Below are 27179 nucleotides of genomic sequence, written 5' to 3' on the forward strand. Positions count from 1 at the left end.
ACGTGACCCCTTCAGGTCACGTGACCCCAAGGTCACGTGGGGGTCACCTTTGGGGTCACGTGGCCTTGAGGTCACGCCTCCCCGAGGTCACGTGACCCCCTCCCCGAAGTCACGTGACACCCCCCCCCCCCCCCGGAGCATATTAAAGAATGAGGGGAGGAGGAGGAGAAGGGGGAGGGGTCTACCCTCCCCTCAGTACCCTTCACTCCTCCTCCTCAAGAGCTGCGCTCCAATTCGGCGTTACAGGGATTTGTAAACGGCTTTCACTTTTTTTTTAGAGTGTACTCTTCCCCCCAACACAAAACTTACTGTCTATAAAACGATATTAAGGTAAATTTCACAATATGCAAATGTTGTCTGTGGCCCGTTCTCTAAAATTAATATTAATGAGCCAGAAGGTGCAAAAGGAAAGCAATGCGGCTTGTTTACAACAAATATGAAACGCAAAGCTCCCCTTCAGAAATGTTGCCACAAGCTGACCTGCTAACATTAAACGAAAGAGCGTGGATAGATCGATTAAAGATACTATTTTTAATGATACAGGGTAAATTATACAGACACTTCGAGATACGTTACATTATCATGAAGATTAAATACCAGATCATCTCATGCACGTTCAATGCTGGACTATCAAGTACGATTGGACAGATTGAAATACTCCTTTTCCCCTAAAACCTTTGTTAAATGGAACAAGCTGCACGCTTATGTTACCAATTCAGACTCTATTGACTATTTTATCGATAAAGCCACTATCTTTTTTTCAAAAAAAGGTTGAAATTTATTTTTCTCGCATTCAGATGACTTTTTAATAGTTATTGTCCTGTGTGCTGGGTACTATATATATGGCATAATGTTTTAGGCCACATTTCTGCACGTTGATGTCACCAATTCAGAACAAGTTGCACGCTGATGTCACCAATTCAAACTTTATGTCTTATTAATATTTATTGTTCTGTATGCTGGGTGCTATAATATTATATAATAATTTGGCCCACATCATCCCTGGTGTTCTTATTTTTTGTATTGTTGTGCCTCTCCTACCACGGCCTTTTGGGCCAGGCCGTATTGTTAAATAAAATAAAATAAATAAAACGTATGTGGCGACTGGTCGCCTCGTTGAACTCTCGATGGAATGTCGTAGAGCTTGCGTCACGTTATTTTACCTGCCCTAATGTGCACGGTAATTACGTAGAGAAGGAGATGTATCTACTACAGCTATCTTGAATTTGTTTACCCAAAATTTGTTTTAGCAGAAGTGTGAAAAAAAGAAGACAGTCTTCTTATATGTAACTTCCTTCTGCAATTCCCTCGAGGCTGTGATATGGTATTTAAAAAAAAAAAAAAAAAATTAAAATAAACAACAGTGCGCCCGTTGTGCTTTCTTTCTTTCTAAATTAGCTGTCATCGTGTTTTGCCCCATTCGGAACTTTCGCTTATTTAGGTTATTTTTTCCACACGTGTGCGCGAAATTAAACTCGAAATAACAGTTTTTCACTGCTAGAAAAACGGAGGTGCACATGTTTTCCACCTTCTAAAACCCACGCAAACACTTTGTTTTGCGCGTTTCTTTTTTTTATTGCGTAGGCTAACGGCAGCCCTCGTTTCACCGAAGCTTGGCAAAGAGCGAATCCTTCGACCACCACGAGCCAATGGGAGCGACGGAGGCGAATCACGTGACAGCTCAAGGTACACGGGCGAGAGTGTAACCTAAGCGCTTAGAGAAGAGGAGAAGGAGAGACTCCCCTCTTACCCGGGCCATCTTTTGGGTGCTCCAGACGTCGTATTTGTCCTCTTCGGGGAGTAACCTCACTCGAAAATTCCCAGAAAAGTGGCTTTCCTCTTCCTCCCACCCGTGGCTTCGGCATCACTGCGGACTACTAAGCGGGAGAAACTGCTTCCGCGAAGCCGTTCGCTCTTTTCATTTTCGCAGAGTGAACGCTGGAGAGGAGGCAAGAAGGATCTAGCCTCCTCTACATTGTTCACTCTGCTAAGGTGGAACGAGTGGAGGACCTCGAGGGAGGGGCCTGTCCCGGCCACTCGTCATCAACTACAGGGAGATAGAGTAAGCCACGTGCGTCTCTGCGGCCCGCTTATTGGTTCACTGGGACCATAGCTTTCGCCGTGTGCCAAGCTGAGGCAGCGTCCTAGTTTGCTTTTGATATCTACCCACGCCCTGGCAACTAGTCGTGCACATGCTGCGATGTCATTGCTACACACGGTGCAAACATTTTACGACTGATACGGGGCTCGCTCATTGCTCCCCGGTGTCGACTTCCGTTCCGGGAAGCTACGGTTCGGGTATAAATAGCTCACCTGTTCCGGAGCCGGGATGTACTCCAACAGCGTGTTCTGAGAGACCATCGCCATGAAGAAGTTCCTGCTGACTGCTGCTCTTTCGACGCTCTACCTGGCTGCTGTTGTTGCGAGACCCGGTACGTACTGCGGGGACCTTCGAGTCCGATAAAAAAAATCTACACGCGATTATAGACCTTTGCAAAAGTCGCCTTCTGAGGGCTGCCATCTTTGTCTGCTGGGCTGTGGAACGCCTTCTGATCATGCGCTTTTGCTCTGCTGTGCGGTACATCAAGCCCTGCGCATGCGTCCAGAGCTCAGTGACTCAGCATTTTTCACCCGGGTGATGAGCGATGCAGAGGTCTATAGTCCATCCCGTTTCACCTTAGGGAGATTTAGTAGATCGTTCCGATATAACTCCGATAGCGACACCCGCGATACTTCGGCGGCGATCCCTTTTGCGCATGCGTCGACGTTTTACGTCATCGAGTATTGTTACCGAGGGAGGCATACCGGAATGATCCGCTAAAACTCTCCATCGAGTCCGAGTGCGCAGCTGGCGCTATACGAACCGACCGGGCTATTCAAGCGGCGCTGAAAGTGCACCGTCACGGCTCCCGTCGCTTTCGTACGTTTGCCATCTCTGGCTAAACCAATCAGGCACAGTGAATGCTGAGTGATCTTGCTTTCTGTTCCTTCTATAGGCACATAAAGATAATCAGCGTCGTGACGTTGCACTTCCGGGGCTGTTTGATAGGCTCGACAGATCAGGGCGATGACTGCGCGGTCGGACTGAGAACGGACTATATATAATCGTAAAAGTGCTTTTGGTGGTTGTTTATAATTTCCCCAAGATAGCAGCGGTGGGTCTAATAAGCTAATTATTTTTTTTTGTTTCTAATTGTTGAATAAACTACGGCGTGTCAGGTAGCGCTTAAAACTAATGTTGCAGCTTACCAGGAATACTGGAACGAAGAAAAAAATGTTAACCTTAAGCTAAAAGTTAGGCGAATGTACCGATTATGAGCAAGTTGAGGTGGACGGACGGATGGATGCTAATGGCTGTACCCTCTATAGCAGGCGGTAGCTTGCGCCACTTAGCTTAGAAACTAAAGGTTTGATTCATATCCTCGTTCTTCTAAACAAGTTAGCACGGCGCTGAATTTCAGCGCATGCGCAATGTGACACCCCACGTGTTGGTGCCCTCCCCCATTCTATAACGCAACATTGAACCGTACCGCGATCTCGTTCCTTCACAACGGTGATTTTGGGTTATACCTATACGGTTCCGTGTGTTCGATATATAGCGATAAAAAACGAAAATTAACCCCCGAGGCGGTTTTCTCTGAATCGGTGAAAACCAAAAAAAGAAAAAAAAAAACAACATATTTTTACTGTCATTGAAGAGAAAACCGAACAAAAAAGACGCCAGCTTTACGGGAAAATTTTTTTTATCCATTTTTGTTCTCGTTCACCCGGAACGCAGCTTCACTGAAACATTATCTTACCAGCCTAAAGGCCCGTTCACACTCTTGCGACCGAGTACGACTGAGAGAGACGAGATCTCTTACAACTTCTTAAATGTTTCTAGAATGAGGGAACACACTGACATTGTGGCGCCATCTATGCGGTGACCCTAGAACTGCATTTCACAAAACCGAAGGTTTTGCGGGATTTCCGAGGTCAAATGTGCGTAATGCCCATAGAAAGGCTCGTTTATAACATTGACAAATGTTTTTCGAGCCAAAAAAAAAAAAAGGATATGCCGGACCGCCGAGTGTACACTGCTTCCCAATAGATGGCGCCGGTGTGTTCTCTGGTTTAAGAAGTTTTAAGGAACCCAGGTTTAAGAGGTCGCAAGCAGTCGCAAGAGTGTGAACGGGCCTTTACTCGAGAAAATGTTATAAATTACAACTTACAAATTATAATATTTTTTTGCGGTAATTATAAGTCGCTCTACGACAGGAGCACAATAAACAACGATTTATTTCCGGTATTGAATTAGACACCGGAAAACGCCGATTCAAATGAAAAAAAATAAACACCGATAAATATCCCCCCTCCCCCAATTTAAAGAAAAATAGACACCGAAAACGCGGAACCTTATAGTTATGCCATATAGCAAACAGTGCTAACCAGTGTATACTTTCGCGGACAATATATGATCTTAAACAATGCTTCGCGCTTCTTTTGCGTACTTGCCAGTTTTTGAGATAAGTGTAGTGCAAACAGTGTTGTACGCACGTTCCTCCAAAACCGGAACGAATGGCCGTTCCTCCTCAGTCTTGGAACGAGATCCCGTTACAAGTTCCAGTGGTTCGAAAAGAACGCGTATCGGTTCCATTTATTTTCAGATTAGAACGTGTCGTTACATTAACGTTACGTTCGCGCATTTGAACTAAATGTTGCGCCGGATAATGCGCCAATAAAATAAGGCCAGCGAGGGAAAATGTCCACATAAAATATACCTGTCGCGTCGCCACGATCATATTTGTAGCAGTTCTTTGTTCTCGGTTATCTCTCGGACAGCTCTCCATCATTCGAAGTAGGAAGTTGATATAGTGAGTAATAAAAAACGCGCAAATGTCAGCTATATTCGGGTCAAACTGCAAATATATAGACTGAAAAAAAAAGAAAAAAAAAAGAAGGACGCAGTTTTTTCTGCCGTTTCCTCGACAACGTAACTAAGAGTCTCGCGAATTTTGTCGAACCTTGATTTTTACGTCGAACCTTAGGTTCTCCGAACCTTTGACCTTATGGACTGTGTTGCCCGGTTTCTACACGAATATCTTGAATTTCGGGAAACAAATAATTTAGAGTGCAGCTCATTTTATGTTTTATAAAATGGTTAACACTGTTTACAGCATATAAAAACGAAAAATATGCGCTTTTAATGCTTTCTTTATTTAGTAATGTGAACCAGTGATGCCCCCAATACACCCAAAAAATACTCCACTTTTTCTCCGCCAAATAAAGTCAACTTTTCTTTATTATCACTTTTGCGCTTGCGCACAAAATTCGAACTTCAGTCGAACCTTTCTCTAATATTAATATGAAAGTTCGAAAAAAGTCGAACTTGGTCGAACTCGAACCTGGGCAGGTTCGCGGCCATCCCTAAACGTAACGAGCTCGCGTTCCAGCGATGCAAGAGGGAACGGTGGTGTTCCTCGGTCCTTCCTGAAAAGGAACGCGTTTCAGAAAAGTCGTTCCTTTGGAACGGCGTTCCGCGCACGACACCAAATCCGAATGAGGAATGGGTCGCGAATTTGAGGTTCCACGGTTGGGTCTATTTGACGAACCGAAAGAGAATAGGACTCGTACGCATCGGGTGAATAAGCGTTCTAATTACCTTCTCTTTTTGCTTTGCAGACCGCAACGCAGAGCTCTACCAAAGCCGCGAGGATGCGGGCGTCGGGGTAAGGTCGCCTCATTTCGAGCATTTGAAAACTTCGCAAATTGTGCGATAGCTGCATCGGTGACCACCGGGAAGTCACATTTTACGGTCTTCAAGAAACGTTAGAACAGTTCACAAACAAAGCCAAATGATATCAACTGAGCTTGGTATATCACCGTGTCAAAAGTTGAGGAAACCGTATTTTTGGATTATGGCGATCGACAGTTGCGTCTACTCTGCTCTAAACACCGAAATGGCGGTGCCCACTTACACATCGGGGAACGGAGTGCCGATACTCTAATACCCCTGTTATACCCAAGGTACACGGGCACACTTAACCGCGGTTAAACCAGCTTTAACTGCGGTTACGTGGCAGCACAGATGCCGCACTATGCCCTCAGACAGCTATTTCAAAAGAAGTGAAGAGAGCGCGTGCACTGCTTTGATGGATGCTCAAGATGCCCAAGCGCACGTTCGCCCATAGCTCTGACTGCATCGCCGCAGAATGTTGTCGGCAAGTATTGCGCGCTAATTGTGGTTTAGCGTAACTGCAGTTAAGTGTGCCCGTGTAACAAGGGTATAAGTGGGCACTACTCTAAGCATAGCTCATGTAGTGGCTCTATCTCGGACGACATGCGCAACGGCGCAAGCCATAACAAATTAGGTGATTCCGATGCCGTGCACCGCCGGCATCATGCTGGGAAAAACCTGTAAAGTTGCCAGACACGCGAGCAAAATACCGCCAATCGCAAAGAGATCCCACGCCAAGGCGGGGGGAGCGTTTGTGCACTCCGAGAAAAAGATCCCCCATTCCCCTAAGTTGTCTACGTCAGCGCGGCGCCGCGCAAAACCGTGACGTTGTTACCACGTGATGCGCATCCCGGTGGGCAAAGTAAGGGGCTTCTTCCCTGTGTGAATACTCCTTTACGAAGCCACTCAAATACAGGTTGCTACGTTTTTATTTTTTTGTGTGAGGCAGTTAGTGTCACAAGACACTTTAACGTTCCGTGACGTCACGAAGCCACGTCAAATCACAATGTCACGTGACGTGTTAACTTAACGTGATGTGATAATGCCGCATGACTTCACAGTATAAAGTGACGTCAGAGTGACGTGGCATCATGTTGTCAAGTTATAGTTTCCCGTAAAGTCATGATGTAAGGTGACACTTTGACATCGTAAAGTCGACACCACGCACAACACAAAACTCCCCGGGGCTATAGCCCTGCATACGTTATCAAATTCAAAATAGAAGGGCTCGATTGAGCTAACACCAGGTTTTTTTGGGCTACGTTCTGCAACTCGAAAACCCGCACTCCTCCCAGGACCCTTCTGTCTACAGCGACGACTGCCGCAAGCGCCACGACTACTACAGGGCGAAGCACGGAGTGCCTGGACTGAAAGACGATGACGATGTATGTTTTTTTTATTTAGAGTCTTCTTGAAATACCAACTATGACCACTCACAAAATTGGAACGGCAGAGAGGTTCTTTAGTTGTCGTGCCTCAGTCGCGAGGTTCCTGCCTTCCCATAATGCTCGGTGTCACGTGATCCTCTAGCGTGCACAGCAGTCAAAGCACGACGGAAGGCGACAAGCATGTACTGCAGGCATGGGCATCTGAAAAAGACGCCCTAAGGAATTCTCATTCTGCTGGTAACTCGCAATTTTCAAAGCAATAAAATGGGATATGTTAAGGCTTACCGAAGCTGCACTTACGCGCGCTTACAAAATAAAAATAGGTAGTCGATATTGCGATATTTTTATGCATAATATTTAGCGTGTTTGATGATAATTAAATGATTTAAGTGGTCGCTGATTCAGCGTTTCTAAACCAAGTGCAGGATAGACCTTAATTATACGTCCTAGAATGAGATAAACAAGTTGTATAATGAATGAACTAGACGGGGATTAATGCAGGCGGCTCTGCCGTTATAATAAGATGATATTAATGCTACTGATTATAAAATTGCGAAAAAAAAACTTTAGCGCTTTCTAGAAGAAAAAGATAAAAGAATATACAAGCTTGATTATGCATAAATATACAAGCGTGATGGGCCTTCTAGGGAAGAAGAGAAGGGCGTCTGAACGGCAGCGCCTGCCGAACAGTCGCTCTCATTTCTGAAACACGTCGTGAGATGGCGCCCCGTGATCGGAAAGGCCGCGAAGCACGCGACCGCACCTTGACGCGGTGCGCGAATGAGTTCACTTTTGCCTGCTCCGACCGATTACCAACCCTTAATAACTATCTTAACAAAAAATTAGTTTTTATAGTTTTGTCAGCAGAGCTCTAGGCCCATAATCTCAAGTTGACGAGTTCAAATCCTGCCGGGTGACTGGTCTTTTCATGTGGTTCCTTATAAGCAAACTTCTCTTCGGCGTCGGTTTTTCGCAACCAAACAATAGACAACTTCATAAAAATAGCCTGATAAAACACATTCTGCGTTAAAAGACAAGGATAGTTGATATCGTTCTATACGACACAGCCGGTATAGAATCAACTGTGCATGCACACTCGCATACACACATAGACAAGGAAATATTGAAAAGACAAAGCCTTCGCGGAAAAAGTGTCAATTTTTGGATGTTTATGCACAATGTCACAGCCAGGCTTGAAAGCTAAAAATACAAAATAAGTATACTTTCGGCGTGTCGATCTTTCCCATGAGTGGTTTCTCTTTTGTTTCTCTTCGAACGATCCAGCTTCGGCTCTTGGCGCAAGACTGGGCAGATCATCTCGCCGCACAACCAGAGGGAACACCTCTTGAACACCGTCCAGATAACCAATACGGCGAGAACATCTTCTCTGCATGGTCCTCCGACCCCAGCTACACGATCGATGGTATGCACACGGATGTCTCTTTAGGTTGGGCTTGTAGATATACAGGGTGTTTCTTTAGGCCCTTACAGACTTGTTTATAAATAAAAACTGGGAAAGCTACAATAATGCTCTTTGTGAAGGCAAGTTATATGGCCACGGGGACATATTATAGAGGGCTGATGATAAGCGCATGGCTGGTGCATTAAATTTACCAGTCCTGCAACGGGTGCAATGCTGGCGGTGCGAAAAACACGAGAGATGAGAGGCGGAGAAATCGCGCGGGCGCATGTTCGCTCCACCTGCCTTGCGCTCGTTGCACCACCACGCGCTTCCAACGCTCCCCAAGTCTTGCGAAAGCTTACTTGTTCAGTGGTTGTCGACGATGCTCAGCATGTTTCTGATTGCAACCGCATCTAATTTTTTTATTAATTAAGAAGTTAATTGATACAATTTAGTAATTAACCGAATTATACTGACGATTATGCCCTATGTTATGTACCCCTGACCGTAGAAGTCACCCACACAGAGAGCGTTAGTGTAGCCTTCACGGCTTTTTTTGAAATACAAATCTGCTTTAAGACACCTTGCATATAGACGCTTTACAGCAGCTGTGCATGGGCGCCGCCATAACCGCCCTTGAGTTTTTGTTTTCGCTTGTGTTTTTCACTCTGCTCCACCATTACCAAAGGAGGACAGGTTACTGGCATTTTAGATACGACGGTGTCTTTTTCTCCTGCATTTGCCTTTGTGGAGGCTCGCCAAAGCACGCTTCAGTGGTTTGATATCTTGGTAAGACGATAGAAGGTCGGCAATGGCGTCTGTAATCTGGCGCGTGTGTAAAGCTTCTATAGACCGACACCTTGTGTAGAAACAAGTCAGATCTTGAACACACCAGGTGTCGGCACTGGGCGAGCACCGTGTCGACACCAGCGCCACTGCAGCGAGAGGGACGTGAGAGCCGAGAAAAAAAATGAAGGGGGCACTGGAAATACAGAAATCATTCCTTCTGGATAATGTCTACCTCGACAGATGTCCAGATGTCAGACAGAGAGGGTAAAGTGATAGTTAGCAAATTAATTTCCTAAAATATACTACTTAGCTAAGTTCTCAAATATTCGCTCTAGCCGGCACATTCCCATTAACACCGGGTGCCCAAGAATCCGGGTGAAGCCTTTAAAGCGACCGCTTACATCGGCTTGGTAACGTATGTGCTACGATTTAAAGGGATACTTCAACGAAATTTGAAATATTCCCGTCGTGTTCAAAAATAGGTTGAATACGATCCACAGGGTCCCTAAATGACCATCGCACGTTTGTATTTTGAGCCTGGTAGCTGTATTTCTCGTTATAAACGGCCCACTCTGGCAAGCGCTCAACAAGGCCCGGCGGAGACCACGTGACATCCAACGCAATCGTGACGTAGGTCGTCTCGGGACGGGACGAGCAAAGCTACGGCGAGGCTGACGTCGGGAGAATGGCCTAGTCGTTGCAGCCACCGAAGCGGCGGCTTTTGTACGAATTTTGCGTAACGGGTTAATCTTCTATAATCTTGTAGGGGGACAATAGTGACTTCTGCGACACACAAAATGCATTCTCGGAAAGAGGGGAGTTCCTCCTTGCCCTCTTTTCTCGTTGTGGCCGGAGACGAGACAATCTCCGTCACTAGCTGTCAGGGTTCCTAGACGAGCATTACGAGCGAGGCGTTGGCGACATCCACCAGGTGCACTTTGCTAATCGTTTAATTCGTTTTAAAATTCCTTGTCGAGACTTTTTTAGCAAGATATTGGTATGTTCGATGTGATACTGCTCCTTTGAACACATATAGACCAAAAAATGGACGCCGAAATTTCGTTGTACAGGGTGATTCAAGGAGACGCCAGGCTCTCTAAATCGACCGGAAAATTCGGTTTCTTAACCTGTCGCACTACGACTTTGTGCAGCGTTGCCCACAGATGGTGCATTTTTTTTTTTGTGAAATTTGCAAAGAGTGGAAGTTACCGGAGGAAAAAGTAAAGAAAGAAAAAGGCTTAGCTCCTATGGAAACGCAGCGAAGCCACCGGTCTTGAAACAACACGGCACCGTTTCGCACGGGAGCCGGAACCCAAAGTAGCCGTCATGACATACTGCCGTCCTCCACCTGCACGCGGGCTTGATAGGCATGGTAACATCTGGAGATGTGTGCAAATACCGGTTCGAATCGAAGAGCGCACTGTCATTCCTAGCTTCTACTGCGAAAGTTACGAATGACGAAGGTAGCGAATAGAGCGAGTTGGTAAACGTCATACATGATGAAAACCGCTCAAACGACGACGGAGTGAAGACAACAAACACGACAGGACGAGTCTGTTCCCGCAACTAAAGTTTTGTTAATGAAATTAACAGAAAGAAAACAGCGTAGCCGACACTGATTACATCAACAAACACCTACTTATCTATTAGGCACTGCACAATATTTGGAACTGAAACGGTTCACACACCGCTATTTATATTAGCTTGCAAAGAACAAACCTCTTTACCGGTGTACGATGTTCTGATTTTGTACTTGCGGCTTCAATAATATAGAAAATGAATGATTACTAAATTCTGATGAATTAGTAAATATGCCCAACGAACTTCAAGAGTATTACAAAAAAGTGGACATATTTTTAATGAAGTGATGAATGCGAATTATGTTAAATGGCAAGGTTTGACGCGGAATCCGCTGAGTTAAAAAGGAAAAATCGGTGAGCTTTTCTCCGCATCTGCCGGTTTTGCGGTGAGCTTATCTCCGGTGAGCTTTTCTCCGGTGAGCTTTTCTCCGCCGCCCCCCCCCTGAATGGCCTCCTCACCTCCTCACAAAAAAATAAACGGTACAAAAGCGCGCCTTTATAATTCGATCTCATCGTCATATGCACAGAAATAGGTACAAATGAAATAAAAGTGTTATTATTAATGTACATTAGATAAAATTGAATAATCTGGATAACCGAAAAACCTGCTCTGAAAGCCGAATTCTCTTTCTTACGGTTCAACCGGATATTCGGTTTGACGAACTGTTGCATCCTCTAGTAAAAATGCTACGCACCATGTTGAACGCCTCTAGAAAATGCCAACGAGACAACCGATTTTCTTTTTAGTTTTTCTATTTTTTAATAGTAATAATAATAATAATCTTTATTGGCTCAGAGGAGCTGTGGCACCGCGGAAAGGCGACAGCCTGTACCATGGAGACCCGCGGCGCCACGTCTAGTGATGATGATTATGAGATATGTACAAACGAAGGACGACGACGTATAGATTTTTTTTTTTCGCGCAGCGAACGCTCCCGTTGATTCCTGGTACAACGAGATCAAGGACTACGACTACGCCAATCCGGGCTTCTCGTCAAAAACGGGACACTTCACCCAGGTCGTCTGGAAGGGCACCACAAACTCGGGATGCGCCGTAAGCAAAGCGGCTTCCCGGAGCGCATACTTTGTCGTCTGCAACTACAACCCCCCGGGAAACGTTGAGGGGCAATATGAGCAGAACGTTCCCCCAGTCTTACCCGACTGAGCGAGACATCGAGCGGCTGGACCAGGGAACACCGTCTCGAGATCCAACCGCTTCGCCAACGTGCTGCTGCAAGAAGTAAACATCCACATGACATCGGTTGCCCCGGGCGCACGTTGCGAAGCATGAATCTCGACGACGAAAGCCTGTTTCCGGCTGATCTGCACTCTCCTTATTAAATGCGTGTTCTATTGTTGTGTCTGCTAAATGTTGTATTGTGTCGTTTCCCGTGCGTATGAACTCAGCAAAGCGAGGAGTGTCCATTTGAATGCCCCCATAATCTCAAAGCAGTGATTTGTAGAACCACGGGTCCTACAGTTTTTTCGGTATCTCGCTCAAGCCATAGCTTTTATATATAAAAACTTAATGTTGATTGGAGATTAATTTTGAATAAAAAAATAACCCGACTAATTACTACCCTTTTAATCAAGTAACCCATTACTAGATTGATCTCCGGGATATTATATATAAGACGTTAAAACCGCGCATCTTTTTTTTTTTTTTTTTTCAAATTTTGCTATGTCGTGAATGGCGTATTGCTGCACCCTTCGAAACTTACGTTGTGACACATTTTAAAAAGGAAAGGTTTAAAAAGTGAAGACATTTTTAAGCTATTATTTCAACATTATAATAACTCTCGGTGACAATCAGAAGAATGCTGAAGGGGTTTACCGTGGAAGCCTGGATCCCAAAAGAAGTCAAGACCTAAAGAATAATAGATCAGACATTTTAACTCTTTTTGGCTCGAGTTTCTCCAACTCAAAACTCTGATTAAGCGGCTAAAACATTTGATCGCAGTTAATCTATTAACAAGATAATCTGAAGGATAGTCGATGAATTTCTCAGTTCTAATATATACGAGGCTAGAGCGATGGCTATCCGAAAGTCGGGTGAGAGTCGCTAGCCTTCATCAATACAAGAGTGTCGCTGCGGCCGATGTCGCCTGGTGCGGGTTGTTTGTTCGAGTGAAATTCAGAGTCTCAGCATTTTGGAACCCGCCGCCGTCACCAAGAAGATCGAAGTTGGTGAATCCACACGGCTGAGCTGATGATTTAATAACAAGAACGCTTCTGTGTTGCCGGCTTACATTATGTTTATTCCACTTGCGGCAGATTTATTAGAACAGTTTGTTTCACTTCCCACGGTTGTCGATTCAACGAATAGTTTGCGGATCGTAATCATAGAAGTGACACTGGAGAGTTCAATACCTCTGATGCCTCCGATAACGATACGGTGCATGCGCAAAGGCGGCGGCGCAATATCGGGTATTGTTATCGAAGTCATCTGAACTATCTGCCGAATCTATATAAAATTTCCTCATCTTAACGTTTTTCGCGACTCTGTCCAACCCACACACCCACACCACAACGCATGCAGTAAGAGGAAACATATCGGCTGCAGCGGCAATGACTTTCCTACTCAGAGAGGCAATAGCGGCAACACAGGAATTTCTAAGAACCATCAGCACATCAGCAGCTAAGTTTTCTGATTGCACAACATTCATATTTCCGCAAAAACTAAAAATTATGCGAGAAAAAAAAAAAAAAAAGAAACGTTGCGTAGAACTTGCGATTTGACAACCCATATTAAGTTAGAATTCGGTTTGGGATTCCTCGTTTTGTTGCATCACCACTCTTGTCAAAAGATACAACTTTCTGAAAACAAACAATTCTTAACAAATAGTGCGGTTGACCAAGGGACAGACATTCGTCGCGGCGATCCATGCTTTCTAACGTGCGTCTAGGGCAGAGGAGGCACCCAAAGCGATCGTTTAAACTTGGGCCGTACGCTCATAACACGATTCGCTTTCTGGTGAAGCAGCGAACATACTGCACCATTCTCCCCTGAAATTGTTTTCCCAACGATAACATGCGGCAAAATCAAGGCGAAGTTCTACAGCGTCTTTCCGCGAACGTCGAGAGCAGTTATGTTATGGTGCCGGGAGCGGTTTAGCGCCCTAACCCCCCCCCCCCCCCCCCCCCAACCAGTGGTGTACCAACTTGTTTCTGAGTGGGTGGGGGGGGGGGGGGGGGGCAAACCAGACCCCCCCCCCCCCCCCCCGGGTCGCATATTTTAACCAGTGATGGGCCAAACTTTTGCCGAATCGAAAATTCGGCTCAACTTTTGCCGAACTTTTGTAAATATTCGGCAATAATCCGAAAAAAAAGCACTGTTGCCAGATTTAGCGTTGATATTTAGTTTTTTCTGACGAAAAAAGGCGAATGTTTTTTTTTAAACTTTAATACAACATGTAGTGCATATTGACACAGTTATTACTAAATAATGTGATGTTGTACAAGATAGTATTGATGTCGCTTTTGTGTGTTTACTGGCAATTTTAGTGTTTGCTTGCAGAAAGTGGAGTGACAAGGAGGTTGGGTAGTAGCCGACGCAGTCACGAATCACACTACGAGAGTTTTGATTTTGAGGTTTCATCAGTGGACGCCTGCAAGTTTGATTACATTGTTAAAATAAAGGCAATCCCCGCGTTTTTACCACGGTGTAGGTTTTTTTTACTTTCTCTGGGAGCCACCGTTTCGTGCGCTGAAACGAATGCAATGATTGCTTTGCCTTCACCAGAAGAGATAACAATATTGTAAATATGCATGTTTTTCAATTTTAGTCACTTGACGTCAGCTTAGCATGAAAGTATGCGTTCGATATTCGCAACGTTACGTCTTTAATCTTTAAATTCCAGTTTACGGTGTTAGGACACACACGGAGGTTTAGAAAGTTGGGGAGAGTTAGGAATGTCGGATGTGCAACGTCAAGGCATGATGGTTCTGTGTTTAATTTTATGCAGATACATGGAAATCGCAAAATAATGCGAACAAAAAAGCAATATTATTCTGTTTTGTCACAAACTACTTGTGAGCTGAAAACAAGATTGTTATAACTATAATAATAATAATTTTATTTGCCCGTACTGGAAGGGGCCCATGTGGTGAAGTGCGGGGCTAAGCAGATAGGTGGAAACCCTTACGCAGAGCTCCTGCCAGCCAAACTTGTACGTAGTTCAGCTACTTTACTCAAGTTACTGTAGTTCAACTACTTTTCTGGGTAGTTTAGTAACTTTCAATTACATTTTTATTTTGGTTATGAGTAGTTTAGCTACTTTTCCGAGTGACTTCTACTCAAATTACAAATTACGTTCGAATTTTAGTGGTTGTTTTGCCTATCAACAGAGATAAGATGTTGGAAGGTCAGCTGTATTTGCAGAGGGGGAAGCATGTGGCGTAGAAAAGTTGGGGGGAGGGGGGGAGGAGGAAAGTAATTTGGATAGTTCAAACCCCCAAAACTTTTAACGAGCACCCCACTGCAACAACACTGCTACGAGGCGCGGGGAGTGAACAGACACGACGCAAGAGAGGCCGAGTAACTGTGGGATTAGCGCCGAAGACTGGCGTTTCTCCGTGTCCCGAAGCTCAAGGAGACTTGACCCGTTTGAAGAAAGGGCTTGCCCCCCTTCGCCCCAATGTAGGAATTCTTGCCGACTACAGGAGGGATACACACTACATCCTCACTCAAAAGAGGTAATAAAGTGCAGCACCCGCTCTGAAGTTCATCTGGTGCTCCCGTATAGCTTGTGCTGTCTTTCGAAACGTCATCTGGTCATTTCTCTGAGTGAAGTAATGGCGGCTATAAATTTGATACAAATAAGTGCTTTACAAGTTAATTGTCTTAAATGGTTCGGCAGCGAGAATAAAGCAATTACTCTTTGGCGTATTAGTTGCCGCCATTCCCCCCCCCCCCCCCCCCCCCCCCCCAAAAAAAAAAGAAAGAAAAACTGACGCATTTCCGAATTTGCTATTCTTTCCGAAAAAATCTGATGCACCTCCGATTTCCCCTAAAACAATGCATACCGGCCAATTAAAAAATAAAACAAAGAAGAACGTTGTATAGGAAATGAAAGGGCATTCTGAAAGAGTGTGTTAAAAAGTACTTCAACTTTACTTTGGAAGTACATTGTATTTATAGTACTTTACTTCAAGTACATTGCATTCGGCGTACTTACTACTTTACTTGAAGTATATAACCTCTCATTTACTTCGTACTTCCAGGTAGCTTTTAGACGTACTTTACACATCACTGTAAGCAATCAAACTCTGTCTGCAAAATCAAGCTCAGGCAGTGCTAAACCTCAAAGGTGATATGATACATCCGCAAGACATCCTTGACTAAAAAGAAGTACGCAACAATTAGGCATGCAGAAGCAGAACCAGCTATTTAAGCATTTCTGTGAAAACACAAGCCGCTTTATATTCGGCTAGCAGAATTTCGCTAACGCATCAAAACCTTTTGTAAGTACTTCCTTGTTAGCATAGAAAAAATAAAAGTAACTTCAAAAGTAATTTGCTACTTTTTTACGGTAATTAGTAATTTACTCAATTACTTTCTATCTGAGTAATTTCTACTCTACTCAAATTACTTTTGAGGGTAATTCTCAGTAACTTACTTAATTACTTTTTTTAGTAGCTTGTACGTCTGCTGCCAGCCCGCCACCACATATAAAAAAAGAAAACAGAGAAATAAATGTATAGAATACACCCACTACAGAAAGTACGCAAAAAAGACAGAAGAGAAGGGAGAAAACATGTATCACATTATGACGAGGATGCCAGCAGCATCCCATATTCGCGACTCCACCAAAACGGACGCCGCCAAGCGGAAAAACCGGGGACCAGCCGGTCCAGGTCGCTCCGCGCCCCTCCGCGTCTCTGGTGGCTTTCGCGGAGAACTTGTCGGCGCGGTGGCGAACAATGTAATTTGACTAAGGTCCGAATATTTCTTAAGTTTGCCTGAGTGATCATTAGTGTGGTGAAGCCTCAGTAGATTGTTTTCTTCTATTACGTGTTTGAAAGCCCGTTTACTCCACAGCACACGGTCGCGTGCTTTCGATTTCTTGGATGAGGAGGAATCACGGAAAAACTTTTTTGATTTCTCGTCTGTCTCGAATATCATTCAAAGTGACGACTGCTTGGTAACTGATACTGGAGGGAACATCAATGTTGCAGTCAAGTGAATGGGAAGGTTTGATAGCTGCTTTTCTTGAGTTTGGTTGTGTTCGGTTAGCTTCAAGTTTGAGCCACCCACGCCGGTCGGTGCGTTGGCTATTCATCTTGGCTGCTTTTCGCCGAAAAAGCCTCTAGACCACACTGAAAGAGTTGGGCTGATTTCGCAATTACTTGATTCAGGAAAACTTGCTCGCTGCAAATGATGAGTGAGGAAAATTATCTGTTTTCAAAAGGTGGGAGACAAGTCTCGCAACGTTAGATGCCGTCACGGCATTTTGACCCTATCGCGCCTCCAATATTTATATTACGAGGACGTCGAAGCCAGCAGCAATATACGTCTACATTGGTCGAAGCAAAGTTCAATGCAGAGAGGTTCTGCGTGGATCTTCAATGAAGACTCTCTTCAGTTTGTCTCCGTGCTGCCGGCTATATAACCATTTGGCTAAGTTTAAGTAGTATCTCTCCGTCTGTCAAATATACTTTTATTCAGCAGCTCACCTAATAGCTAGTCAACTAAGCTCATATTTCAACCCGAAGGATATACTAATATCGCTTTAGTGGGACCATGTACGTAATATAATACATAACCCGCTCGTCAAAATGACTTCTCGATTGCTACTAAAACCTGAATTGAAATACGAGTATCAGCTGCTTAGTGGGGCGCCGGCGGGTTAACATGGTCCTTGGCTCAAGAAGCGGTTGCTTAATTTTCGTAATTTTCCTACAGCCTGTGTTGTTGGCCGAGCAGACGACTGGAGTTGTTTCGTCAACGCGGATACGCACAAAAGCTCGATTTCGCGGACAGATAAGTCGCATGGTCGAGGCATGCGAGTTAGCTGAAAAGTTGCTCTCTGTGGAACAATTCTATAGTCATCGCCGCTTTCCTTAGATGATCAAAACTGATTAGTATATTACCGTCTCTCTGGAGCCCATAGTTTCGGTTTTGAACGAAATCTCCGAAACGAAAGTTTGACACGAAAAGAACAAAAAAACACCGGCAAAACAAAACTATGCTTTGCAAGTTTATCTGTACCGGCTACACTTAACCGTCTCAGTTCAAATACCTATCAAATTGGCCATTAAACAAAAGAAAATCTGTTAAATTGAACGCGCCACCTGTTCAGGCGGCCCGGCCGAGCCGCCGCGACCTGGACTCAGCCGCCATGTTTGTTTGGTGGTGGCGCCCCCTATAGGTCGCTGGAGTCGCGATATTCTGGCAAGCTCTTGTGACTCTGCCCCATTTGACGGCCGTGGGCTGCGCACACTGATCGTAATTGTCAGTTGTCAGTCAATGTTTCAACTACCTCGTTGCATCAATGGAAATGTGAAATTAAAATCACACTATCCAAAATGCACTGCATCATTTGTCACTTGCGCAGTGGACTGCGTAAATTGCTGGTCGACCTTCTGTTCTTGAGGCAGAAAACATTGAAGAGAACCACACTCGCAAAAGCTCACAAACGTGAGCTTTTGCTGTCGCCTACTCCAAACCTCGCCGTAACCGCTGGTTGTACTAAACTGTGCAATGGTAACCGCGCGACTGCGCGGCGTCTATTTGCGATCCATGGCCCCGTCACGTTCGTGCGCGTGCGCAGACATTTGCCAAATTTTTGCCGAATCTTTGCCGAACTTTCTTTTAAAATTTCGGCATGCGCGGAACTATGCCGCATCTGAAGTTCGGCACGTTCGCTCCATCACTAACGTTTACGGCGCGCGTGTGTGTAGGCGTTAATTGTAAAAGAGGGGGGGGGGGGGGGGGAGGAGAGGGCCAATTGCGTATGCGCACCGGGCGCTTTGGTCACTGGCTCCTTTTACGGCGCAGGCGATACACCCCTTAGCAACGACGCTTACGCCGGATTGACTGCTCGGCAACGCGCGGGAACTTAAATTTCGGATTCGGACGGCGCGTGTATCACTCGACGGCGTTAACCCGCGCGTTAACCCACCCCGCGCCTGCGTTCTCGCTGCTTCGCGGCGACAGTGTGCGGCTGCTAAATACAAAACGATTAACCCATTTAACTGCCCCCCCCCCCCTCCCCCGTACACGCTGACCCCCATGCACATCCGTAAATAGAGACCCATACGATTTTGTTCAGCGATGTCTCGTCAAGAACATTTTTTTTTTAGTGTTTATCGTAAAAACATAATGTCGCAAAACAAAATGTTCGAGGAAAAAACATAAAAGAAGTAAGCCCACACCAAGGACAGAACCCGGGTCTGATACGTATGAGGCAGACATATTACCACTAAGTTATGCTTCCGCTTCGGAAACTCGCATTGTAACCACTGCCTATGTTGACGGCGGCAGCGCTTATCTCCACAAACCAGCCAATCCGGCGTGAGCACCGTTGCTAGGGTTTGTAACGCCTTCGCGTTAAAAATATGCCCCCGCGGGTCGGGGGCGGTGTCCTTGGTATTCCTTCGGCGCCGCCGGCCAGTGTTTGCCTTGTCCAGTGGTGGCGGCTGTTTCAGGAGGTGCAAAACACATGTCTTGCCCTCCCGCTCTGAGAACTGGGGGGGGGGGGGGGGGGGGGGGCAAGCGCCCCCCTTGCCCCCCCGGTTGGTACGCCCATGCCCCCGACCGTCAAAAGTGGTCCCAAAGTTGCAACAAATGAGGTCACAGAAGCCGGAGTGTCATGCTGTTGCATGTCGCGATCCTGGCGGTTGGCCGTAGAAATGCTGGCGAAAACCACAGGGGAACGCGAGGGACGCTGTCGTCACGGCGTTCCGGGTGTCCCAACTTCCGGCTGCTTTAGCTTCCGTGGACTGCCGCATTGGAGAGCGACCTGCAGCAGAACAGGCGTCTGCCACATACACCACAGCTATTGGGACGCCGCCAGGTTCGCGACCGGCGACAGCATGACACTTCTGTGACGTCATCAGGGAGAAATCAAGGGACCACTTTTTTGGACCCGGTAAACACACCAGTCGGAGACGCGTTCCAGGCACCGTAGTTATGTTGCGGTCAGAGCTCTAGCCACACTACGATAAGGATGATGCTGGGGCTCATTTTCGTCTTCTGCGCATGAGAAAGGAAGTAGCGGTTACGTCAGAACGCCGAGCCCTGATTGGCTGATCGCGACCCCCTATCTCAGCGTCGTCTGCTCATTTGCAACGTCGTCTGCTCGCAACATCGCCTGCGTCTGTCTTACCTTTCCTGCGACTTTCGGAAGTGCACGTCTTTACGAGCGAGCTCGACTTCGCCTTTCAGAGAGGGCAGACGAAATAACTCGAGCGGTACGTTGTTTTTGTCTAACAACTAGCAGACGCGCATCAAGGAGAAAAGTCAAAGGACTCGCTGGCGAGGTGTCCTGAGGTGCCGAGGTTTGTTTGCTAAGAACCGAGAGAGAGCGTGTAGCCGCGTCCCACTAGAGCGACAGACAGCGACAAACGACAGCGACACACGACAACGAGCGACAGACGACACCGACAGACAGCCTGTTCGTCGGAGTCCGCCGTCCCACCTGGCGGACACGACGCAGAACACGGGGGCAAGGAAACTTGTTTCCTAGTGGGACTGGAGTTGTCAACAAAACACTTCAAAATACACAGACAAACAGATTCTGGCGACGTGGTTTTCGTGTTTTGCTCTTTGGGCATAAAACGCGCCGACAAACACGGTGGAAGTAGAGACGATTACTTTATTTCTTGATTAAAGCTTCCGCTTCTCTTCATTTGCCGTTGGCGACTTTCCGTAAACAGTCGTGACAATCGACACCAAACTTTTTCCGGACTAGAAATACCCGAGTCGTTCCTTTTTTGGGCCGTTCGAGGCATTCTAAGTGAGAGCCACAAAATTTCACGCTGATTTTGAGGATGTTTATAACTTCATATTCGAATGATCGAGGGCAGGCGCTTTTTGGTGGACAATACGGCATCCAGATTATCGCAGAACGTGATGACAAGTCTCTCGTCTGCCGGAATGGCTTGCCGCGGAACGTCGTGTCCTACTTCGTGGTGAGCGGTCTTACTTTGGTCAGTCCTCGTCCATGGGTGTATCCATCCTGATGCAGGGGCGTAGACTTCGGTGTCTTGAAGCACCACCTCGCGCACCAAGTTTTCGCGAGCAAAACCAGACACAGCAAATTCCCTTTCGCAACACGACCGCCCGGCGCCAGCCAGCAAGCCGCGCCCGCGACCACTGCGTGCAATCGAGGGACCGGAACTGCGGGGCTGGGAACGAGGAGTGGCCGCCAAGGGCTTCTCGTTCCGCGAGGAAGGGTAGAAGGGTGGGAAGGGAGGCAACTGAAGGCATAAACGGGCGAGGACCCTTACAAAAAATTGTTATGCTTTTCTGTTGAAAAGCTGTTGAGAAATGTCAATAGAGGATATAGAATGTCAACAGCGTTTTTGTTTACTTTCTTTTGAATATTGGCCCACTTTTCTAATGAAAGTCAACAGACTTCCCATGATGCTTTTCTGTTGAAAAGCTGTTGAAAAAAGTCATGAGAGGATATAAAATATCAACAGCTTTTCATCCGATTTTCTCTAGCTTTTCTGTTGACTTTCTTTTGAATATTGGCCCACCTTGTAATAAGAATGTCAACAGACTTTCTGTCACCTCCAAGATGCTTTTTCTGCAGCTTTTCAACACAGAAGATTAAAAAGAAAAAAAATCTTTACAGCTTAGCTATTCATTCAAGAATGTTTTGGAAGCTTACTATGGCTTTCCACTCCTCCATATTAGCTGAAGCAAAATAGTTAAAAAAAACGTGAATTTTGTTTTTTTATATTTTTTTAAGTAAATGGTGTCCCTGTGGTATTTGAGGTCACTACTACGCACACACCACAACCAAACATTAGGAACGAACACAAATACCACCAACATATTAGGAACAAACACAAAGCACAAAACACCTGAATTTTTTTCTTTATTTGCACTGAACACCTGAATCACAGACCCATTGACTAGGATTTCGTCGTAACCTGCGCAAAACTTACGAAAGTTTCGTTTCGTGAATACGAATTTGTTCTTAAGTTACGTCTTACGCACATTTCTGGCGTAAGATCGTTTCGTGAATCAGGCCGGATTCTCATAGCGAACTTACGACGAAAAAAATGCGTACGACAAATTTGAGAGAAAATCCGTATTCTCGAAACGAAATTGTCGCAACTTTTGAGCAGGTTACGACAGAATCCTAGGACAGCTCCGAAGCTGTCTTACGCAATTTTTACGATCAAATTAACATGGCCGACAACGTCGCTCAGTTGCTCGGTCGCGACGGCCAACGGACATTTATTTTTCTACCTGCTTTTCTTGCGCGTCCCGACTTCAAGCAGCAAGAAAAAAATGAAGAAGTACTTGAAACCGACCACGACGAACATGAACGCTGGATCCACAGACACCCGGAAAAGGCAACAAAGGCAGCGATCCCACCGACCAAGCGAGCTCGGCAGAATATATATAGACCTAGCAGGCTGTTAAATACTTCATTTAATAGATCCAAAACGGAGCCTGTGCGACAGCGGGTTCACTGGAATGTCTCCACGATGGCAGTGTCCGAACGCTCTGCTCGTGGCTGGTGCAAGCTCCCTGCTCGTGCCGATGCGCCGGTCACCTCGTACACAACATCCTTTCTCCTTAGACCCAGTCGCCATAACGATCGGGTGGACGTCTGGTTCTCGGCGGGTAGGCACTGCTAGGCGCTACACCCACATTGCAGGAATTTCCATTCGTTGTGGCTGCTTGAGGCGGTATGCTCTGTTCAGTAGGACGACCCGGTGTGCAGTCGTGACCACCAATCGACCAGGCTGCAGGCGCAGTCAATGGAGACGAGCATTTTCTTATGTGGTCTAGGTGTCGCCGGATATTTCCCCCAGCTGTTTGAACAAGCCAAGAGCGACGGCCAGTTTTTTTTTATCAACCTGCCGTGTATCCACTTGGGAGTCCCTCTGAAATTAAGGACAACCACATGTTGTCCCTCCTTGAAAATTCTGGATGCAGGCAACGTTTCATTCACTTGTTTCTTTTCACTCTCTGGAGAGGGCATCAGTCGGCTGATGTTTGTAGCGAGTACTCGTCCAAACATCATAAAAGCGGGTGTCTTCCCGGTCGAGTTAGAAACTGTCGTTTGTTGTTTGTAGAGTAGCCTCGCTATTCGCAACGACAAAAGCCCCTTCCTGTCCTTTGCTAGCCCTTGCTTGAGTTCATATACCATCCGCTCGGCTTGGCCATTCGTCGCAGGATGATATGGTGCGCTCGTCACTGCATGTATTCCATTGTTATGATAAAAATCCATCATTTCCTTTGAAACAAAAACTGTCCCGTTGTCGGACACTATCTTTCGAGGTAGTCCGAAAGTCGCAAACAGAGCCCTCAGCTCTCTGATAACTCCTGCGGTCGTGGCCGTTGTCATATAGCGCACTTCCAGCCACTTTGTAAAGGCGTCTACGACGACTAAGAACATCTGCCATTCCAAGGGACCCGCGAAGTCCAGATGAATTGTGTCCCAGGGCTTGGACGGATGGTCCACGTTGGAAGAGGAGCCTTGTTGGGAATCGGTCTGGACTCCTGACAGGCAGCGCAGCTTTTTACCGCCTTCTCAATTTTCTTGTCGATGGCTGGCCACCACAGGTGACTACGGGCTGTCATCTTCATGGCTACAATTCCTTTGTGTCCTGCGTGCAGGAGCTTCATGGCGTCAGCACGTGCAGCCTCTGGTATAACCACCCTTGATCCCCAGATCAAACATCCTCGCTGTGTCGACAGTTCGGTGTGCTTCTTCAAAAAGGGCTGGAACGTTGCCTCCTTTAGCTGATGGAGATTTCCTTGCTGCACAGCTTGAAAAAGACGTGACAGTACTGGATCGGCTTGTGTCATTTCTGCGATCCGCTCGGCTGTGAGCGGTGTATCCATTGGTGTCTCAAGCATGAGAACGTCTCCTGGAGGACATGGTTCGTCCTCGCTCACAGGCAAAGGTAAGCGGCTTAACGCATCTGCGTTTTGGTGCTTTTTCCTGGTCTGTAGACCAGCTGGTAGTCGTAAGCTGAGAGCTTGACATACCAGCGTCGCATTCTGGGAGACAGAACCTGGGGTACCGGTTTCTGGGAACTTAGGATCCCAAGTAAAGGTTGGTGGTCAGTGGCGATGACCCCTTCGCGTCCAGCGATGTATTGATGGAAGTGGACCGCTCGAAACACCACAGCCAGCCCTTCTCGGTCCAACCGGGAGTAGTTACTCTCAGCTTCACCAAGTGTTCTCGACGCGAACGCGATGGGAGCTTCTGTGCCGTTTGCGTCCACTTGGGCGAGCACAGCTCCAATGCCATATGGCGAAGCGTCGCATGACAAAAGAAGCGGCTTCGATTCATCGTAGTGGACAAGAGTTGTTTTGCGTAGAAAAAGCTCCTTAAGTCTTTTAAAAGAATCGGAGTGCTCTTTCTCCCATCTCCATGGTACGTTTTTCTCTAGCAGCTTGTATAGGTCACAAGCCACTGTTGCCCTGTTCTCCATGAACCGATCGTAGAAAGCCAGCATCCCAAGGAATGACTGGAGAGTGGCCTTGGAGGTTGGCTCTGGCAAATCCTTGATTGCCTTTAGCTTGTCGTCTGTGGCATGAATCCCTGCTGCGTTGATTCTGTGACCCAAGTAGGTCACCTCTGCAATGCCAAAACGACACTTGGTCTTCTGAACACGTAGGCCAACCTCTTGGAGCCGTGTCAGGACGGCGTCTAGACGTTGCGCGTGTTCTTTCGGTGTGGCGCCGGTGACGATGATATCCTCTAGGTAGGCACTGACTCCAGGTAGTCCCGCCAACGTTGTTTCCATGCACCGCTGAAAAATGGCTGGTGTTGCTGACACTCCAAAAGGTAGGCGTTTACCCCGATAGAGTCCTTTGATAGTATTGATCGTGAGTATATCAGCTGTTCTCTCAGTTACCTTCAGTTGCTGATAGGCTTGCGCAAGATCCAACGTTGAAAATACTTTTCCTCCACGGAGCTTCCCCAGCACCTCTACAACGGTAGGTAGAGGATACGCCGCCTTGCGTGTGACAGCGTTGATGGTGCTGCGGTAGTCTCCGCAAAGTCATATTCCACCGTCTTTTTTTCGTACTAAAACGACGGGTGTGGCCCATTCCGAGTGTTGTGTCTGCTCTAGGATGCCCTGGTCCGTGAGACGCTGCAACTCGGTTTCAACTACTGGTTTCAGCGCAAATGGCACCGTTCGTGCTCTCAGGAACTTTGGCGCAGCCTTCTCTTGAAGCTCCAGACTGACTGCCGGGCCTTTGAACTGGTTCAGGTCATTATCGAAGAGTGGAGAGTGTTTGCCGATGACCTCCAGCAAGCTTTTGTCGAGCCCGATCTGATGAACGCCGCTTAGTCCAATAAGAAGAGGTTCAAACCAGTTCCGTCCGAGTAGATTGCAGCCGGGACGCTTCATCACCAGGAGTGGTAACTGCGCTCTGAAGCTCTTGAACTGCACCGTAACCTGGATCGTGCCCAGCGATTCTAGATTTTTACCTGACCAGGTACGCAGGGCAATGTCCTCTTGCGTGAACTGGGGAGGTTGTGTGGGCCACGCCGATCGAAACGTTTCTTCACTGATAAGTGAAAACGCTGCCCCCGAGTCCACCTCGAAACGAAAAGGAACATCCTCAACTCGCAGGTTCACCATGAGTTTGTCTGTCGACTGCCGTCGATTGTTCAGGGAGTTGAGGTCATGAAGTGAGCTTTCATGACTTGGTTCATGAGCAGTCGAATCGCTCGTTTGATTTGTATTGACATCGTGAACCATGCTGCTGCCAGCGGACTTTTTCTTCTTCAAGCAGGCTTTTGCTATATGTCCCACCTTCTTGGAGTATCTGCACGTCGAACTCTTAAATTTACACGAGTTTGGACTGTGAGGCTCCACGCAGCGGTAACAAGGCGTTACTGGTGTCACTGGGGTCTCTTCACGCCGTCGATCTGGCAGACGAGACGTTTCTGCTTTGTTCACTTCTTTGAAGTCTTCTTTGATTTTACGCTGATGGTCCTTGGCGTTTTCCGCTCGCACGGCTATGTCGAAAGCCTTAGAAAACGTCAGGTCCCTTTCGGCGAAAAGACGCTGCTGCAGATGGTCGTCTCGAAGTCCGCAAACGAAACGGTCTCGGAGCATGATGTCCATTGGCAGCATAGTCATGTTGACTATAGATGGTGTTGAACCGCTGCCAAAGGTTCCAACTGGTCCATCCGAACCGGAGACGCTGTACGTGACAGTCCGCCGCAAGCTTCTTGAGGGCTGCGACGTATGCAGTGACAGTCTCGTCCGGTAGCTGATCTCTGCGTTGAAATCTGCACCGGCTGAAGAGTTCCGAGGGGCGCGGATCGAAATGGGCTTGAAGCATGGCGACGATTTCGCCGAAAGAAAACTCACTTGGCGTTTTCGGTGCTGCCAGTGCTTTTACTGTTTCGAACGTGGTCGGGCCACACAGCGTCAGCAAAACAGCACGTTTCCTGGCATCGTCCCCGATGCTGTTGGCTTCGAAGTAATATTGTAGCCGCTCTGCCCATGACGACCAGCCCTTGCCGGAGAACTCCTCCATGGAGCCGTGAGTAGTCATGTCTACTGAGGCAGTAGGTCCGTTGTCTTACTCGTCGCCAGTTGTTAAATACTTCATTTAATAGATCCAAAACGGAGCCTGTGCGACAGCGGGTTCACTGGAATGTCTCCACGATGACAGTGTCCGAACGCTCTGCTCGTGGCTGGTGCACGCTCCCTGCTCGTGCCGATGCGCCGGTCACCTCGTACACAACACAGGCACTCCGACCCGTTCCGGCGCAGCATTGCTCAGACGGTCGTTGGCTAAGACCGTCTGCCCACGACCGGCTGGCTTGCTGAATGGAATATGCCCGCGCGACTCTTGCGGACCCTCCCCGTATGAACAGTTTGATAGCTGAACTAAATTTCAGAGGTCAACCTATTCCCCTTATCATCTCGATCACCTTGTTTTCCGAGGCAGCGGTGACGACCGCTGTCGTCGAAAAGGGACTCCTCGATTCTATCTCCTTGTTTTGTGTGATATAGAGCTCAAATAAACGCCGTATGGATTACCTTCGCAACACGGTATGCACACTTCGTTATTAGTATGCCATTTTTAACTGTCGAGCTATATCAGTTTGTGGGAGCTACGCGATGCCGGTCCAACCTTT

The 27179-nt window shown here is 46.8% G+C and overlaps 1 protein-coding gene across 1 annotated transcript; it reads left to right on the forward strand.

The window, feature by feature from the left end:
- Positions 1-2365: 2365 nt before the first annotated feature.
- On the forward strand, positions 2366-12040 carry LOC120848623 (Golgi-associated plant pathogenesis-related protein 1-like). The gene is made up of 5 exons (XM_042294443.1): positions 2366-2432; positions 5662-5709; positions 7004-7101; positions 8389-8527; positions 11802-12040. Exons 1-5 carry the CDS (start codon positions 2366-2368, stop codon positions 12038-12040), a joined length of 591 nt encoding a protein of 196 aa, XP_042150377.1.
- Positions 12041-27179: the final 15139 nt, after the last annotated feature.

This window comes from Ixodes scapularis, unplaced genomic scaffold (assembly GCF_016920785.2).
Source record: "Ixodes scapularis isolate PalLabHiFi unplaced genomic scaffold, ASM1692078v2 PGA_scaffold6__148_contigs__length_123643588, whole genome shotgun sequence".
Lineage (NCBI taxonomy): Eukaryota > Metazoa > Arthropoda > Arachnida > Ixodida > Ixodidae > Ixodes > Ixodes scapularis.